The sequence below is a fragment of the Mauremys reevesii genome, linkage group 1, assembly GCF_016161935.1.
Source record: "Mauremys reevesii isolate NIE-2019 linkage group 1, ASM1616193v1, whole genome shotgun sequence".
Taxonomy (NCBI): domain Eukaryota; kingdom Metazoa; phylum Chordata; order Testudines; family Geoemydidae; genus Mauremys; species Mauremys reevesii.
Window position 1 is genome coordinate 318745816 of NC_052623.1, and position 19283 is coordinate 318765098.

A 19283-nucleotide genomic window follows, 5' to 3' on the forward strand; every position below is an offset into this window, starting at 1 on the left:
CATCAATAGGAATTATCTGTGAATCATAGTTGCATCTTATGGGGAATGTGAGTGAATATTCCAAAATCACTTCAAGGTCAGATTTTGGAAGCTCTTCATGAAGGTGATTTTGGCATTGTACGGACGAAGACCATAGCCTGGAGTCATGTCTGGTGGCTGGGGATTGACAAAGCTATTGAGAGGAATGTAAAGTGCTCTACTATGTGTCAGCAAATTCAGCATGATCCTGACCCATCTCATCTACAGCCTTGATCGTGGCCTCAGACTCCTTGGATACATATTCATGTGGACTTTGCTGGACCTTTAGAAAATTACATGTTCATGTAAGCAGAGTCAGGATGAGCTCTAACCTGACATCTGATGGTAGATTATGGGGAGTGCAGAGTGGAAGTTTCAAGTATTCACATTAGCATTTCAGTTATTTGCATGGGCACTCCCACCCCGCTTAGCATACCGCAAAGCAGCATGGGATGGTTATTTTCACAGCTGTGGGAGCCCCAATTTCGTTGTTATTGGGGCAGGAGGAATAAAATGTTGTCACCCTGATTGGGTAAATGGGGAACTACAAAATTGTCTTGTGATGGGGGGTTTCATTGTCAGCTGGATAGCGCTTGCTAGATGGGGCACATGGGTTCCAAAACCCATTGAAAGGAGAGAGGTTGGGGACAGGTATCTGTACTTGGTGACATAGGCTCCTTGTGTGAGCCAGAAGCACCAGTTCCACCTATGCCTCTCTCCACTGTGGAATGTCAGAGTTAATTTTTGATTCCCTTAAGAATCCTAGATGTAGGTTACTGAGCTGAATTCACTGGTACTGGGGCTCCCCTACTATGAGCTGGAATCACTAAAAGCTGAAATCACTGAAGAGCTGGACTTGCTGAGCTGAGAGCACTGTGCTAATGAGTGGGGGAGCCTGAAGCAATACTGGCAGAGCGGAGTGGAGCAGTTTGTGCAGCCACTGGGTGAGTGGAGCTGAGCAGCTCGTGAGGACGGCTGGAGTGGCTCACAGGACAGCTGGTGGACCAGAGCAGCTGGCAGAGTGGAGCAGCCCACAGAGCAAGCGGAGCTGAGCTGTTTGCAGGGACGACTAGTGGAAGCAGAACCCCACGGAGAGGCAGGGCAGTTGGCCCCGAAACCACATAAGGTGCCCCTTTCTACCCAGGCTGGGGAGGGGGACCTCTGCAAAGAGACTCTTGAACTCTGGGGCTGCACTGACCCGGGACAGAGACTTTTGAATTGTGGGACTTTTGGGACTGTGGGTGATTTGGGGGGTTGCTGGACTCAAGGGCCCAGAGAGAAGGACACGGCCCAATTTGTTAGGGTGGGTCTTTGCTCACGGTTTGACCTATGAACTTTAGTTGAGGTATTTTCCAAATTTAATGCTTGTTGTTTATCTTATGTGATTAAACCTTTTCTGCTACACCAAGAGTCTGTGCTTGCGAGAGGGGAAGCATTGCCTCCTTGAGGCGCCCAGGGGTGTGTGTAAGATTTTCCCAGGTCACTGGGTGGGGGCTCGAGCTGGTTTGCATTACGTGGTGGGGAAGGGACCCCTATGTATTGAACCCGGCCCTTGCTGCTATCGTCTCAGCCTAGCAGAGGGGTTACATTCAAAATGGCCAGAAGTTTTCAGAATGACTTCTACAACAGTCACTAAGACCATTGGACATATTTGTACTTTGTTTAGCAAGTTTGGTTTACTGGTACAGTTGGTGAGTGATATTGGACCTCAATTCTGTTCTGAAGAATTTCACAGGTTCCTAGCTTCAAATGAAAGCACATATGCTCTGTTCCATATTATCCTGCTACAAATTGACTAGCAGACTGCTTTATGTAAACACTTAGGCATGCCTTAAAAGCTAACAAATCTATTTTGAGTCATCAGCAAAAATTGGACAATTTCTGGCTTCTCTCCAGGAACCCTCCACATGCTACTACCCAGGAGTCACCTGCACCTCTTTTCCTGAAGCAGTATTTGCATACCTGTTGGAACCTGCTACGTCCTGAACTTTCTTCATGTGTAGCCAAATCCCAAACTATGCAAATTGATCAATCATATGAGACTTGTCATCATTCTTTTCAAGCTGGGGACTTAGTGTAGAATTGCAGCTACAGTTGTAGAACTTCTAAAATGGACAGGACCTGTTTTGTTCATGGTAGAACTATCCAGTGGTATTTTATGGAAATAACATGGACCAGTTTCAGTCTTGATGAGTACCACAGTCCAGGGATGTTCCAGTAAGTCTATCTGTTCTTCTAATTGAACCTCCTTCTCCTGCAACTCTTATTTTCGATGACTTGTTGGGAAAAAATGTGGTACCCAATGCAGTTGATTCCATACTAGATGCAGTTGATTCCTTACCAGTGACTGTTCCTGATATTCAGAACTCGGCTGGACCACCATCACCACATTGTCCCAAGAGCGTACAAAAACCAGTTAAATTGTTTAGTTAGTGAGTTGCTATTCCAGCACAGAATAATCCCTTGCATTTTAAGAGTCTGCTGTAGTCCACCCACAATTCTTAGTTAAGTTATATAGTGTTTATTTTTAGCCATGTAAACGATAATGTATGTGTGTTTGGAAAGTTTTTATAGTAGGTTGGAAGAATGTGATGTCTTGCCCCTTTAAATGTTTGAGCACTCTACCTTCCCCAATGCAAAGCCTCACTTTCATGTTAGTTTCTGTTTTGCAGCCTGAAGGATAAATCCAGCAGAATAGAGATCTTTGGTTCAGTCAAATCTCTTTGTGCCTATGCCTCTATCTCCTTCTTTGCTGGGTCCAAATATAACAATACCCAGCCCTGCCAGTGGGCCAAGATGTATTCTTAGGCAAGTCACTTTACTTCAGTCTCTCTCTGTCCCATCCCACTCTTTGTTACTCTACTTACATTGTAAACTACTTGAGGCAGGCACTATGTCTAGCTAAGTGCTTATGCAGAATCCAGCACAAGTAGGGCTCTAGGCTCTGCCATCAAAACAGTGATATTAATAACAACCACAGGCACATAACACTGGAGTACTGGTGTGTCTACCAATAAATATCTATAGCTAAGAGCCACCTCATGTCCGAACATTGGAAGCTCATGTTTTAGACAATCATCATTATGCCTGTGCAGTATTATTCATCATAGTATTTCTGTCAGAAAGAATAAAGGCCTCAAAGGTCAAATTGGCTTGTTTGCCCATGAAGGGGGTGCTTTCACAAAGGAACAAATGAAGCACACAACATATCCATCTAATTAAGGGAAGTCATCTATGTCTTCACTGAATCAGACTCTCTCCTGTTAATACATTGCCTTCTTTTCTAATGGGAAAGTTTTTACTGTGTAACTAGCCAGCACATTAATCAGAGTGTTCTGTAGCATCTTTTGCAGGGGACAAGATTAGCAATTTTGGCTTTCAGTCCACACTCTTGAAGTGAGCCACTCCACAGCATTAATAAGAACACTGCCAAAATGGCCTAGAAAAATGAAATGTTAATGTTTCAAACTATCAGTGGAGTGAGAAGGAAATTTAAGATGCTTCTATTTAAGATTAAATATAGAGGGCCTACTTTTCCACTGTCTTCACCTTAAGCAGCCTTTTATACGTGTGGAAAGCAAATGCTATGTGGGAAGTGTTTCACACTAAATTACCCTGACTCCATTTTTCATACTTTTGAGCACCTACTTCATACAGCTGTAAATAAGTATCCAGAGTTCAAGGCAATGGAGAATTGGGCCCAAAGAACTGTCATTCTATGAAAAAACGTGAAGCACAAAACTCAGGGGTGAAGCAAACCCACCCAAAAAACACACACAGGAATATCTGTGGACAGGAAACATTGTATTTTTCTATAAATATAATAGGTCAGTCTGCTCATCAAGTTTGTTAGCTAAACATTGTTCAAACATAGGATTAAATGCTGGCCTCATTGAAATCAGCCAGGAAACTACTGTTACTTCAATAAAAAGGTGACAAAGAGTCCTGTGGCACCTTATAGACTAACAGATGTATTGGAGCATAAGCTTTCGTGGGTGAATACCCACTTTGGCAGACACGTGGTGGAAATTTCCAGAGGCAGGTATAAATATGCAGGCAAAAATCAGTCTAGAGATAACAGGGTTAGCTCAATCAGAGAGGATGAGGCCCTCTTCTAGCAGGTACGAAAGCAGTTTCTCCTCCCTTGGTGTTCACACCTCAACTACTAGAAGAGGACCTCATCCTCCCTGAATGAGCTAACCTCATTAACTCTAGACTGATTCTTGCCTGCATATTTATACCTGCCTCTGGAAATTTCCACCACATGCATCTGACAAGTGGGTATTCACCCATGAAAACTTATGCTCCAATACTTCTGTTAAGTCTATAAGGTGCTACAGGACTCTTTGTCGCTTTTTACAGATCCAGACTAACATAGCTACCCCTCTGATACTTGTTATTTCAATAACATCAAGTTTTGAACCACAAACTGTAAAATCTGAATTCTTCTCTCAGATACTCTCTACTAATGATGTATATATATTCTATAGAAATGTACAACATATTTTACAAAATGGATCCTTGAATAAGTTTTCCCATGGTGTCCTGTTGGACAGTCCAGAGAAGCCATAACAACTGATAGTGTGAATTCCCAGCACTTCCAGAGAACTCATTTGTGCTATTTGACAATGAAAGGACAATAAATTGTTACCCTTCTACAGTGTATGCATTAGATATAGACATGATGTTCTTTTTGATCTGTATAGAATATCTCATGCATTATCAACCTGTCATTTTACTATTTGCTTTTAACATTTACTCACTTGAAACCAAGGAAAAGCCACTGGAGCCAGACCCAGGAGAGCAACATAATGATAATAGTGATGGGGATGCAGAGTATAAACCAGGATCCAAAATTGATGCACTGGCAATCTGGATAGCGTCTGAATGAAAATAAAATAGACTTACATTAGGCATTGCAAGAGGAATCAAACCCTATATAAAATGCCATCAGGCTCTGACGCACAGGAATACTCAGGGAAGACTGCTGCTATCAGCTGCCTCCAGTGGAGCAGGAATCTTCAGCCACAGACTGTCAATGTCACCTCACTCTCCTATCCTGTCCCATGATGACAATGGCCATTAAAGTAACTGGGCTGCTCATACCTCTGTGTCCAACCCTCATGCCATGAGCACTGAATATCAGAGCAGCAACAGAATACCCTATTGCTCCCTGGATCGAAAGAATTAAATATCTACTCTGTGGTAAAGGCTCCCCATGGCTCATGGGGATGGCGGTGGAGGAGGAAGGGCCATTAGGACTCTGGGGCAATGGAGGAAGAGAAGGAAGGGCCTTTCTGTGAGAAGGGGTGGTGGTGGAGGAAGATAGGGCTTTAGGGCTCTAAGATGGGCTATGGAAATGGGAAGGCAAGAATTGGAGGAAGAAAGGCCAATGCACATTTAATAACCATGATAATTGCTTATAAAATGTCCAAGATCATTTGCTGGGTTGGAGCCTGTGGGAGAGGTGTGTGGAGCCCTGCAATCTGGTTGGGGCCCCATATAATCTGAACCCACCATGCAAGTTTGCAGATAAAAGGGCCACCCAGCCACAAACAGCCTCCACCTGCAGACATCTAAGGAAAGTAGAGTTGTGGGATTTTCTGAAAGAAAAGAACTGGCTGTTGCAGGAGATGGAGACCAACTGGGGAAAGAGGTAAATGAGCAAATGTTGTATTTAAACCACAAGCTCTACCTACAGAGCCTTTAACTCCATATGGAGCAGAGAGGCAAACAGAAGGAGTTCGCCTGGAGAGAGCCTGCCGAGGCCCCCCTCTCGCAGGTGTCCCTGAGTAGCTTCTGCCACAGGTAAAGAAGCTCTTAGAAGGAAGAGACTATGGATGCTGAGCAATCCGCTGTTGTGACCTGCACAGGATGCGCCATGTTTGTCTTCCTTCCACAGGATAGAAGTGACTTTGTCTGTACAAAGTGCAAGCTGATCTCCATATTGGAAGAGAAGATTCAAGGTCTGGAGAAACAGATATCAACCCTGCGTTCCATAAAAGTAAATGAGGATTTCCTGGATAGACGTCAGGATCAGCTTCAGCGGCCACAATGTTCTGAAGATTCAGAGCAGGCTACGCAGCGGGGACAGAAGGCCAGCGAGGATAATTGGCGGCATGTGACTTCCAGAAGAGGAAAGAGTACCAGAAATGTCCATGTACCAGTAACACAGATACAGGTGAGCAACCGTTTTCATGTTCTCTCCGCAGGTACTAGTGCAGAGGGTGGAGTGGATGATACATCTGAGGGAACAGAGCAGAAGGAGACTCCACTGATTGGAAGACATGAGATGCACCGTCCTAGGGATGGGGGTTCCACGACCACCACTCCCAAGAGGAGGAGGAGGAGGGTGGTAGAGGTCGGGGACACTCTCCTCAGGGGGACTGAGTCATCTATCTGCCGCCCTGACCGGGAAAACCGAGAGGTGTGCTGCTTGCCAGGGGCTAGGATTCATGATGTGACGGAGAGACTGCCAAGACTCATCAAGCCCTCGGATCGCTACCCCTTCCTGCTTCTCCACGTGGGCACCAATGGTACTGCCAAGAATGACCTTGAGCGTATCACTGCAGACTACGTGGCTCTGGGAAGAAGGATAAAGGAGTTTGAGGTGCAAGTGGTGTTCTCGTCTATCCTCCCTGTGGCAGGAAAAGACCAGGGTAGAGACCGTCGAATTGTGGAAATCAACGAATGGCTATGCAGATGGTGTTGGAGAGAAGGGTTTGGATTCTTTGACTATGGGATGGTCTTCCAAGAAGAAGGATTGCTAGGCAGAGATGGGCTCCACCTCACGAAGAGAGGGAAGAGCATCTTTGCAAGCAGGCTGGCTAACCTAGTGAGGAGGGCTTTAAACTAGGTTCACCAGGGGAAGGAGACCAAAGCCCTGAGGTAAGTGGGGAAGTGGGATACCGGGAGGAAGCACAAGCAGGAGACTGCAAGAGGGGAGGACTCCTGTCTCAGACCGAGAAGGCGGGACAATCAGCGAGTTATCTTAAGTGCCTATACACAAATGCAAGAAGCCTGAGGAACAAGCAGGGAGAACTAGAAGTCCTGGCACAGTCAGGGAATTATGATGTAATTGGAATAACAGAGACTTGGTGGGATAACTCACATGATTGGAGTAACAAAGAATCCTGTGGCACCTTATAGACTAACAGACGTTTTGCAGCATGAGCTTTCGTGGGTGAATACCCACTTCTTCGGATGCAAGAAGACTTGCATCCGAAGAAGTGGGTATTCACCCACGAAAGCTCATGCTGCAAAACGTCTGTTAGTCTATAAGGTGCCACAGGATTCTTTGTTGCTTTTACAGATCCAGACTAACACGGCTACCCCTCTGATACATGATTGGAGTACTGTCATGGATGGATACAAACTGTTCAGGAAGGATAGGCAGGGCAGAAAAGGTGGGGGAGTTGCATTGTATGTAAGAGAGCAGTATGACTGCTCAGAGCTCCAGTATGAAACTGCAGAAAAACCTGAGTGTCTCTGGATTAAATTTAGAAGTATGAACAACAAGGGTAATGTCGTGGTGGGAGTCTGCTACAGACCACCAGACCAGGGGGATGAGAGGTGGACGAGGCTTTCTTCCAGCAACTAACAGAAGTTGCTAGATCACAGGCCCTGGTTCTCATGGGTGACTTTAATCACCCCGATATCTGCTGGGAGAGCAATACAGCAGTGCACAGACAATCTAGGAAGTTTCTGGAAAGTGTAGGGGACAATTTCCTGGTGCAAGTGCAGGAGGAACCAACTAGGGGAAAAGCTCTTCTTGACCTGCTGCTCACAAACAGGGAAGAAATAGTAGAGGAAGCAATAGTGGATGGGAACCTGGGAGGCAGTGACCATGAGATGGTCGAGTTCAGGATCCTGACACAAGGAAAAAAGGAAAGCAGTAGAACAGAGACCCTGGACTTCAGAAAAGCAGACTTCGACTCCTTCAGGGAACTGATGGGCAAGGTCCCCTGGGAGAATAACATGACGGGAAAAGGAGTCGAGGAAAGCTGGCTGTATTTTAAAGAATCCTTATTGAGGTTGCAGGAACAAACCATCCCGATGTGTAGGAAGAAAAGTAAATATGGCAGGCGACCAGCTTGGCTTAACAGTGAAATCCTTGCTCGTCTTAAACACAAAAAAACAGCTTACAAGAAGTGGAAGATTGGACAAATAACCAGGGAGGAGTATAAAAGTATTGCTCAGGCATGCAGATGTGAAATTAGGAAGGCCAAATCACACTTGGAGTTGCAGCTAGCCGGAGATGTTAGGAGTAACAAGAAGGGTTTCTTTAGGTATGTTAGCAACAGGAAGAAAGTCAAGGAAAGTGTGGGCCCCTTGCTGAATGAGGGAGGGAACCTAGTGACAGAGGATGTGGAGAAAGCTAGTGTACTAAATGCTTTTTTTGCCTCTGTCTTCACAGACAAGGTCAGCTCCCAGACAGCTGCACTCTGCAGCACGGTATGGGGAGGAGGTGACCAGCTCTCTGTGGAGAAAGAAGTAGTTCGGGGCTATTTAGGAAAGCTGGACGAGCACAAGTCCATGGGGCCGGATGCGCTGCATCCGAGGGTGCTAAAGGAGTTGGCCGATGAGATTGCAGAGCCATTGGCCATTATCTTTGAAAAATCATGGCGATCGGGGGAGGTCCCGGATGACTGGAAAAAAGGTAATGTAGTGCCCATCTTTAAAAAAGGGAAGAAGGAAGATCCAGGGAACTACAGGCCAGTCAGTCTCACCTCAGTCCCTGGAAAAATCATGGAACAGGTCCTCAAGGAATCAATCCTGAACCACTTAAAGGAGGGGAAAGTGATCAGGAACAGTCAGCATGGATTCACCAAGGGCAAGTCATGCCTGACTAACCTAATTGCCTTCTATGATGAGATAACCGGCTCTGTGGATGAGGGGAAAGCAGTGGATGTGCTATTTCTGGACTTTAGCAAAGCTTTTGATACAGTCTCCCACAGTATTCTTGCCAGCAAGTTAAAGAAGTATGGGTTGGATGAATTGATGGTAAGGTGGATAGAAAACTGGCTAGATGGTCGGGCTCAACGGGTAGTGATCAATGGTTCCATGTCTAGTTGGCAGCCGGTATCAAGTGGAGTGCCCCAAGGGTCGGTGCTGGGGCCAGTTTTATTCAATATCTTCATTAACGATCTGGAGGATGGTGTGGACTGCACCCTTAGCAAGTTTGCAGATGACACTAAACTGGGAGGAGTGGTTGATATGCTGGAGGGTAGGGATAGGATACAGAGGGACCTAGACAAATTAGAGGATTGGGCCAAAAGAAATATGATGAGGTTCAACAAGGACAAGTGCAGAGTCCTGCATTTAGGACGGAACAATCCCATGCACTGCTACAGACTAGGGACCGAATAGCTGGGCAGCAGTTCTGCAGAAAAGGACCTAGGGGTTACGGTGGACGAAAAGCTGAATATGAGTCAACAGTGTGCCCTTGTTGCCAAGAAGGCTAATGGCATTTTGGGTTGTATAAGTAGGGGCATTTCCAGCAGATCGAGGGATGTGATCATTCCCCTCTACTCAGCACTGGTGAGGCCTCATTTGGAGTACTGTGTCCAGTTTTGGGCCCCACACTACAAGAAGGATGTGGATAAATTGGAGAGAGTCCAGCGGAGGGCAACAAAAATGATTAGGGGGCTGGAGCACATGACTTATGAGGAGAGGCTGAGGGAACTGGGATTGTTTAGTCTGCAGAAGAGAAGACTGAGGGGGGATTTGATAGCTGCTTTCAACTACCTGAAAGGGGGTTCCAAAGAGGATGGATCTAGACCAGGGGTGGGCAAACTTTTTGGGGCGAGGGCCACATCTGGGTGAGGAAATTGTATGCAGGGCCAGGGCAGGGGGGGTGGAGTGCGGGATGTGGAGGAAGGGGCTCAGGACAAGGGATTGGGGCAGAGAAGGGGTGCAGAGTGTAAGAGGGGGCTCAGGGAAGGGGGTTGGGGTACAGGAGGGGTGCGGAGTGCAGGACGGGGCTCAGGGCAGGGAGTTGGGGTGCACGGGGTGCAGGGTGCAGCAGGGAGCTCAGGGCAGGTGGTTGGAATGCACAGGAGTGAAGAAAGGGGCTCAGGGCAGGGAGTTGGGTGCAGGAGGGGTGCGAGGTACAGGCAGAGGGCTTAGGGCAGGAAGTTGGGGGGCGGGGGGCAGGAGGGGTTTGAGCTCCAGCCCGGTGCCGCTTACCTAAAGTGGCTCCGGGATGGCAGTGGAGCACACCAGGGCCAAGGCAGGCTCCCTGCATGCCTGCCCTGTCCCCACGCCACTCCAGAAAGTGCTACGGCCCCTGTGTGTGGGGGGGGCAGATGGCTCTGCGTGCGCACATGGAGCCCTTTGCCTCCCGGCCCGGGGGCTGCTTCTGAGAGCAGCGCCGGGCCCGCAGCACCACCAGGGGTAATCCCGCGGGCCGGATCCAAAGCCCTGAAGGGCCGGATCCGGCCCGCGGGCCATAGTTTGCCCATCCCTGATCTAGACTGTTCTCAGTGGTAGAAGATGACAGAACAAGGAGTAATGGTCTCAAGTTGCAGAGGGGGAGGTTTAGGTTGGACATTAGGAAAAACTTTTTCACTTTTTCACTAGGGTGGTGAAGAACTGGAATGGGTTACCTAGGGAGGTAGTGGAATCTCCTTCCTTAGAGGTTTTTAAGGTCAGGCTTGACAAAGCCCGGGATGGGATGATTTAGTTGGGTTTGGTCCTGCTTTGAGCAGGGGGTTGGACTAGATGACCTCCTGAGGTCCCTTCCAACCCTGAGATTCGATGATTCTATGATTCTATACTATGGGGGCAGTCTCTCCTCTCCTTGCTAGGGTCAGAAGGAAAGGAAATTGGGACGTTTAGTCAGAGATCATAACAATTCTTTATACCTGAATCTTCTGTATTCCAATATTTTAAAAGGAAAGCCTCTGGTAATGTTCAAATAGGTCTTTGGGGCAGGGAGCATTTTCCAAAGTGCTGTGCAAGTTTATAATTAAAAAGATATGCTTTTCTAATTTTAATTTCATTTAATTCTAAGAGTAATAATAAAAAAAATAGATCCTGTCATTATAATGCCACCAGGGAATGATCCAAAATGTCTGCATCCTTCTTGAGATTAAAGTTCCAATCTTCAACCGTAACTAGTGCTGAGACAGCAATGTTTGAACTCATTGCTGTCAGGGAACAGGAATTAAGTTCAGACAAGAAAAGATAGCACGTTATTATACATACTCTATTGACTATATGGCTGTGTATTTCTTATTAAATGATTAAAAACACTCTCTAGAACATACCTTTTTCTTAGATAGTATGTGAGTGACTTTACTGTTACAATGACTCAGTTTCACGATTTATCCAACGTTTTGATATAGTACTTATCATCCTGGAACCTGATTTATACTCACATTAGTTAGCAATTTTTGCCAGGAAGAACAAGCTCTTTAACTCTCTATACTACAGGGCAAGTTCTGCTCTCAGTTACTCATTTACTGGCGTCAGATTGCAGTGTAACTTTGGGGATATTTGAGGCTATACTTCCGTAGTTCTAGTAACTTGAAGATTAAGGTTACCTAATCATTAGCCCTCTGGCAAGTATTGCTCTGAAAGACTGTTGGACTAATTAGAATTAAAAAATTATTTAAATGCTAATTAATCTAATATGTTGACCTAAGTGATGACACAGATTGGATTGTCCCATTGATAAAATCTTGCCTTTGAACAGAAATGGACTGGATGACCTGCTATAATAGCTTTTTTCCATCTTTAACTTCTGTGATAAGCTGTAATATGCATCCTATATTAAAGTGATTTATACTCTCAGTATTGAAAACAAAATTCCCTTCCTTCCAAGGACAGGCTATTACTTAGTAATGTGTTTTTATTATTTTTAGAACATTCTTAAGCATTTATATGATTAATTCTCGATAAGGCTTGACTATTCCTTGTGGAGTTTATATACAGGTCAAAGTAAATTACCTGAATATGTTTGCAATAATCTAGGGAATTTTCAGTGGGCCCAACAGAAGGAAAACAGAGGGTCCCCTCTGTAGGATCATCCCTGTCCAGTTGTAGCGGCAGGAGTCAACCTCCTCTGTGGCACCATCTCCAGCTGCCCCCTCCCTGGGACCAGGCATGTGTAGTTGGATAAGAAGTAATCTGGGGATAGCACATCATCCCAAGCCTACAAAAAATTAATGCAATTTAAGGCTGCATCACCCTTTCTGTGGCTTTCCTCTGCATTTGGTAATCTGCCTTAAAAGTGGGTCTTGGGAGAACCACCAGCTGAAAAACTCTCTTTACTTGCAAACTCAGTGCATTTGATATTGAAATCAGTGAGACACAATGAATATGAAACCCCATTATTCTATTTTAACTGCACTGTAACAAAGTGGCCAACTCTAGAACCCTGCATAAGGATGTAAGGCTCCTTTGCAGAATCATCCTGTTATTTGCAGGAACCCCTACAGACTTACAAAGGTCTTTCCTGCAGGGCTCAGTCTTATTCAGCACAGTCCTGTGCATTAAGGGCTCCACTGTGATCTCATAATCTACCCTGAGAAAGGGGCAGCATGTCATTGTGTTGCCCCAAGAGCAGACTCTGTGTTATAATTTGGTCCCTGCTTTCCCCATTGTTCCATGGGAGACATAATCTGCACCAGACCTTCTCCTAGTGCAGTTTGCTTCCCCTCCACCGTACTAGTTCAGCTGTGGTGGCCAGTGTATTGTGGGGTAAGAGCCAAGGCTCCACGCCCCACCTCCCCTCCCTGGTCACCAGCACAGGAAGGGTAGCAGCCCATCAGTGGCTGCTCTCCCCTCTGCATTGCTATGAGTGTTACAAGTAGCAAGCACAGGGGAATGAAAAGAATCTTCAAGCCTCCTTACTTCCCTGCCTGAGTATGCAGCAAGGGTCAAACACTGGTTCTGAATGAAAAGGGTTTCAAATGTTTTAGTCAGATCTCATATTCCATACAGCTTACTTCTACACACTTTCAGAGCCAGTACAATGCCAGGAGATCATTATTTAACAAACTCTTATTGTTAGAAAAATAGTAACATATGTGGAATGTGATTCATGCTGTTGGAACAAAGAAGAATGAAAGTCACATGTTCAGAGTGTCTCTGTGCCAAATCTACCTACCTACCCTCCTGCTTTGGTGCCAGAGCTGCTCATAAAACAGTGTACAATTTTTTTCATTTATTTATTTTTAGTAATGGCAAACATATTCTTTCCCCAACTCTTCTTGAAAATGGTTGGACTTTTTTCCTCAAAATGTCCAAACTAAAAAGCACACATGTTTGGTCAGAGACCAGACCCAGAAAATTTGAGTCTTAAAAGATGAAAGTTTGAGAAAAGTTTTACACAAATGAAAAAGGGGCTTTTTGATGAAAACTCTTAGACTATTTATGAGTTCCACTGTGTGCTACAGATTTGATTTTACAATCTATTAAATAGGTTTTAGAGTTTGAAAACACTATCTTTAGACTGGTGCAAATGAGTGGAAAATCAGCTATAGGGCTGAATCCTCCGCTGTGAGCAAGAGCAGGAATTGGCTGTGAGCTACCTGGAATGAGCTGGGGACCAAACTACCCCACAGTGCAAGTTAGAGTCGCCACAGGGCTGCGCTAAGTTATGCTAATTGGCACAGGAGCACAAGAGTGCAGGGCCGCCTTTAGGAACTGCAGGGCCTGATTCGAATAACTGGCAGCGGTCCGGGTCTTCAGCAGCACTTCAGCGGCAAGGGGTCCTTCACTTGCTCCGGACTCCCCACCACCAAAATTCCGCCAAAGACCCGGAGCAAGTGAAGGACCCAGTGCTGCCGAAGACCCAGACCACCACCGAGTATGTAAAAAAAATTTAAAAATTAAAAAGGTGCCTATGGTGCGAGGCCCTCTTAGCCGCGGGGCCCGATTCCAGGGAATCGGAGGAATCGGCCTAAAGCCGGCTCTGCAAGAGTGCACTGCACTTGGGCTCCACTCCAACATGTTTCTTTCTATCCCAGAGGCCGAGGAAGCAGGTGGCTACCTCACAGCAGCAGAATGCTCAGTATCCAGATATAAGACTGATTTTAAGTCCCATTCTGGTGATGAAGAAGAGGAAATAGACCTTAGCTGGGGCCTTAGCTGTTTTGGTTTGTCTGGGTTTTTTTAAATCTAAATGATGGTATATTCCCTGCTGTAAAAGTTTGATTTTCAATTACACCAATTTTAACAAAACATAGGGGCAGTCAGACATTATGCCTACTACTTAAAAATCACATTAGCCCCTTAGAGACATTTGGAACACAAAGTGAAACTGACAAAATGATCATTGATATCACTCAAAGAAATGCCAAATAGTATCAGGAAGATTAAATGGTGCTGTCACAGCTGCTTTGGAATTAAAAGGCAATAAAAACTTAGCTCCAATTCTATTTAGCAATGAGGAAAAGTCTCTTACGGCCAGATATTGTGCCATTGGTTACCAGGATTTACATTGAGTGGTACCTAACCCCTCGAATAAACCCATCTGTTTCAATGGGAGAATTCAAAGAGTAAGGTATTATTCAATTTGAGAAGGATGACAGAATCTGGCTGTCATTTTGCATTTGTAGAATGAGTCCTTGCAACCTTTTCCAATGCAACTGAATGCACGCAAATCAGATATCATGGAATTTCATTGTATGTCTTATGGGAAAACAACAAAGTCATGATGTCAGTCGTGATGCCAGGCATTGCCAAGCCATAACTCCAGACTATCACACACTTGGGGGAACCAGCTAAGAGTACAAAAAGTAGTATTTGGACTTATGGGTAACAGGTATAGAAATAACTTGATATCGCTTACGTATTGAACTGCTCAGCAAAAATCAAATTTGTTGATGTTCCTGTGATTGTAGTCAGCCCTCCAATGGTAGAAGAATAAGCAATACACAAGCACATCACTTTGCACATCATGTGGTCTTTCTGGTTTCTGTATTTTCTTCCTGTCTCAGCTGGGGGCAGAGTCTGCTCAATAAGAATACATATTGATTAATGTGTGAGAAGGGTTCATCTGACATTATAAACTCTACATAAAAACCAGTATCTTTAAGAAGCAACCAGCTTTCAGGATTTCCCAGCATTCCACAGGGCTGTTTCATTTGCTAGGAGTATTGTCATATGCAGCATTTGTTGGGGCCTAGGACTATGGTTAGGGCCCTACCAAATTTACGGTCCATTTTGGTCAACTTCACAGTAATAGGATTTTTAAAATAGTAAATTTCATGATTTCAGCTATTAAAATCTGAAATTTCATGGTGTTGTAATTGTAGGAGTCCTGACCCAAAAAGGAGTTGTGTGTGCGGGGAGGTTGCAAGGTTATTGTGTGTGGGAGGGGTTTGCGGTACTGCTACCCTTACTTCTGCACTGCTGCAGATGGTGGTGCTGCCTTCAGAGCTGGGCAGCTGGAGAGTGGCAGTTTGCGGCCAGGAGCCCAGCTCTGAAGGCAGAGCCACCGCCAGCAGCAGTGCAGAAGTAAGGATTGTATGGTATTGCCACCCTTACTTCTGTGCTGCTGCCTGCAGAGCTGGGCCCTCAGTCAGCAGCTGCCACTCTCTGGCCACCCAGCTCTGAAGGCAGCAGCGCAGAAGTAAGGGTGTCATGGTATGGGGTATTGCCACTATTCTGCACTGCTGCTGGTGGAGCGCTGCCTTCAGAGCAGGGTGCCTGGCCAACAGCCACTGCTTTCCAGCCACCCAGCTCTGAAGGCAGCAGTGCAGAAGAAAGGATGGCAATATAATGATCCCCCCAAAAATAACCTTGCAACCCCCTTGCAACTCCCTTTTGGGTCAGGACCCCCAATTTGAGAAACTCTCATTTCCCCTGTGAAATCGGTATAGTAGAGGGTAAAAGCACACAAAAAGACCAGATTTCACAGGGGGAGACCAGATTTCATGGTCCATGACGTGTTTTCCATGGCCATGAATTTGGTAGGGCTCTAACTATGGTGATAGAAATATTATAGAGAAGAGTTTTTCCCTAGTTTTTCTCAGTCCTTACACAAGTAAAATCCTCACTGCAATTAATAATCCAGAATAAGGATGAGTAATAACTGATTAATAACATCAGGATTTGGCCCACAGACATTTCAGATTCTGGGGAATCCTGACTGGATGGGGATGTGCACTGTTTGCCTTTCGGTGGAAGGTACTAATTTGACTCCATTATGGGTGGAACTAAAATTCCTCCTTAAAACATACTTAAGTCCTTATTCTGTGCCTATTTAAGTCAATGGCAAAACTCCCATTGACTTCACTATTGCAAGAGGTGGTTCAGCAGTGACTTCTGGAAGTTTTCTGCTCCATCTCAAGGCCCCAAACCTGCAAATACTTTACATATGTGCTTATCTTTATGTGTGGGCGTAATCACACTGAAGTCAGTGGGACTACCCAAGTGTGTAATGTTAAGCAATGCATAGGCATTTGCAGGGCTGGGGCTCAAATTTGTTCCCTAACCCAAGGTATTATATATCTCTGAACTGATTTGTCAGTATTTGAAGAAGGTTGTAATATGATCCTTGAGGCAGTGACAGTGTTATGTAGCGCCAAGCACATTGTGAGCACTCAAATAAATGAAATAACAATAAAATAATAAAAACTGCATGTCATGTGTATTTAAATATCTATCTATATGTGTGTGTGTACATATAAAAAATTAAACATTTAGATAACAGAGACAGGTGCTATGTAAAAACTTAGATTTGATTGCTAGGTTAAAATTATGTTAATTAACGTGTAGTAACTGCATGATTTTTTTTTCTCAAAATAATCACAGCTTAAATACCTTTTCCTTTTCAATCTCGCACACAGTGTGACCCTCACCATTGGTGTATCTGGAAAAAAATTCCTTACTGTAATAAATGAACTATTTTTCTTAAACAAATTATTAAAATATGAATGATGAAATCCATAAATTGTACCCATTAACTTCTTTTGTTTTCTCTTTCCAGTCACTAGCTTCACATTCACTAACACTTTCTGTAAAATATTAGGGGAATTAGAAAGATAAATACTTCAATTTAGCTGGTCACTTTCAAACTGAAGAATGAGGGTGGATCAATATCAAAACTGTATCTATGCCCACCATCAAGTTCCAATGCCTCATTGGTGGATCCAGTTGCGCAATTCATCTCTAAGGCATCGACTTCTGCTTCAGCACCTATGATCTGCTGAGCTACAGCCTCTACAATTGGCATCACCATAGCAGCAGTAGAGGTGTTACTAAGCCACATAGATAAGAAGCCACAGCTCATCATGAAGCCCAGCGTAAGCCTGAAATGAGAAATACTTCAGTCTATTACTGTTCCAGTCTATTACTGTTCCATTAACCTCTGCTACGAGCATCCAATTTAATACAAAAGGATAACTTTTTCAGCATAAATATGGGACTATAAAAAACGCCAGCGTTAAGGGCTGTTAATTTGATTGTGATTTTTTTAATATATAAAAGAAGAGTTATTCATACAAATAGTAAATACTGTAAAATTGTGTACAGATTAAATATATTATGCAGTTAAAACTACAGTAATGTTTTTTACTTATGATATCATTATCCATCTGGACAATACTTAATTCAAGGTATCATGACACATCAGACTGTTATAAGTTCAAATGGATATCTACACATGCTGCAGTCACAGCTCTGATTGCAGTGCAGGCATACATAAAGTCAGCACTGATCCCTGGATGGTATTAGGGGTCACCTGCAACACATACTGTCTTTCAAAGGAAACATAAAACTGAGGTTAGATCGTATCAGCGGTTACTGATCCTTGGTCTGGCGCTGATCTCACTTACAGTGGTTTTATACTGATGTAACTCTGTTGACTTCATTGTAATTACTCCTGTTTTACCACCACTGAAAGTATATCAGAAACTGATGCTCCAAGTCACTTTCTGTAACAGCAGATGTGTTAAACCTAGCATCATGAACAAGTTTTAATTAGGAATTTATCATCTGTCTACCAACATTTTTCTCTGCAATTTTAAATTAATACGGCCTGCTTCACTTCCTGTACTAAATTATTGAGTGCAGTTAAACAGTTGACATTTTTCACACCAAGAGATGGCAGCAGTTCGGCAGTGGGTAAATTGAAATGAACGAATATAATTTTGTGCAACCAGGTTGTAAAGGTTGCAAAGCACTTTGGAACCTCCCTGGATGAAAGATGTTACATAAATTATAAGGATTACTGAACTCAGCAGGAGCAGAATTTTTTTTTTAAAAATATGCAAAATAATTAGAGTATTTTTAAAAAAATCAAAATTACTCCCATGGTATTTCTCTCCCTAATAACTAAAGGCAACATTTTAATTTAAAAATAGAAGTCTGTTTTCATGATGGAGACACAAAAAAGTGATTGGGTTAAATTCAGGCCCTGGACAAGTAGATGATCTCTGCTTGTATTTCTGCCCATTTTTAATAGCACTGATAATACAGAGTTGTACTTTTTTGACTGTAGAACTTGCTAATTTACAGTCTGATCCAAAACACTAGAATGACACTCATGGACCTCACAGGGCTTTGGATTAGATCTTCAGTTAGTCTCTTGAAGGAATTGTGTAAGAAGTGGGTCTCCAGGACCAGTAGGAATTTGAATGAAGGAAAGGGAGGGGCTTTGAAGGCCAAAAGCTCTGGAAACAGATTTTTTTATACTGGAAAAATATACAACCTTAACAGAGCTAGCAGCAACCTTAAGAAATAAAGAAAAAGAAGACATTCACTGACAGCTGCTTTGAAATAATTTCTTATTGACGTCATATAGTTGATGGTCAGATGTTCAAATCATCATTCAATACATTGGAAAATTAACCTGTTCCCAGTAGCTTCAGAGATTAAGAGCTGATGATTCACTGATCTAAAAAATAACAGAGCATTTCCTAACCTATTCAACCTCAATTTTTCCTAATCTATTCCACCCACAGTATTTCAAGTGACACTTTGTATGAAATCTTGGATGACGGCTTCATTTATAACCAACAATAAAGCTAATATCCTTTTGCCATATAACAATGAGAGGAGAATCTTGTTTGCCTTACTCACACAATTCGTCCCTGTGGACTACATCCTCTGCTGCAAGTGAAATACAGTGCAATTGGTGGTGAGGCAAAGGTTGCTCTATACTATCTCTGTGTTTGTTTACTGATCTTGGGGCCAACAAAGGAGTGGCCCAGTCACTAGTGTAATTTAGAGTAGCCTCAAGGCTATTCTAAGGTATGCCATACTACGCTGTTCATAGCCCTCAGGGGCCTTTCTGGATGCCAAGAAAAACC

General features: G+C 44.0%; 1 protein-coding gene across 2 annotated transcripts in view; it reads right to left on the bottom strand.

Annotated features, from left to right (window-relative positions):
- SLC13A1 (solute carrier family 13 member 1) overlaps positions 1-19283 on the bottom strand; it is a 55245-nt gene that overhangs the window by 17494 nt on the left and 18468 nt on the right. Inside the window, exons 4-9 of one of the 2 annotated variants that reach the window (XM_039488312.1) lie at positions 17095-17282; positions 16931-16988; positions 16795-16843; positions 15633-15636; positions 14819-14966; positions 4782-4901 (exon numbers count right to left, since the gene is read on the bottom strand). In XM_039488312.1, the coding sequence (XP_039344246.1) occupies positions 4782-4901; positions 14819-14966; positions 15633-15636; positions 16795-16843; positions 16931-16988; positions 17095-17282 (567 nt within the window). Of the gene's footprint in view, positions 1-4781; positions 4902-14818; positions 14980-15632; positions 15637-16794; positions 16844-16930; positions 16989-17094; positions 17283-19283 lie in introns of both variants that reach the window. The other variant, XM_039488322.1, reaches the window with a different exon arrangement.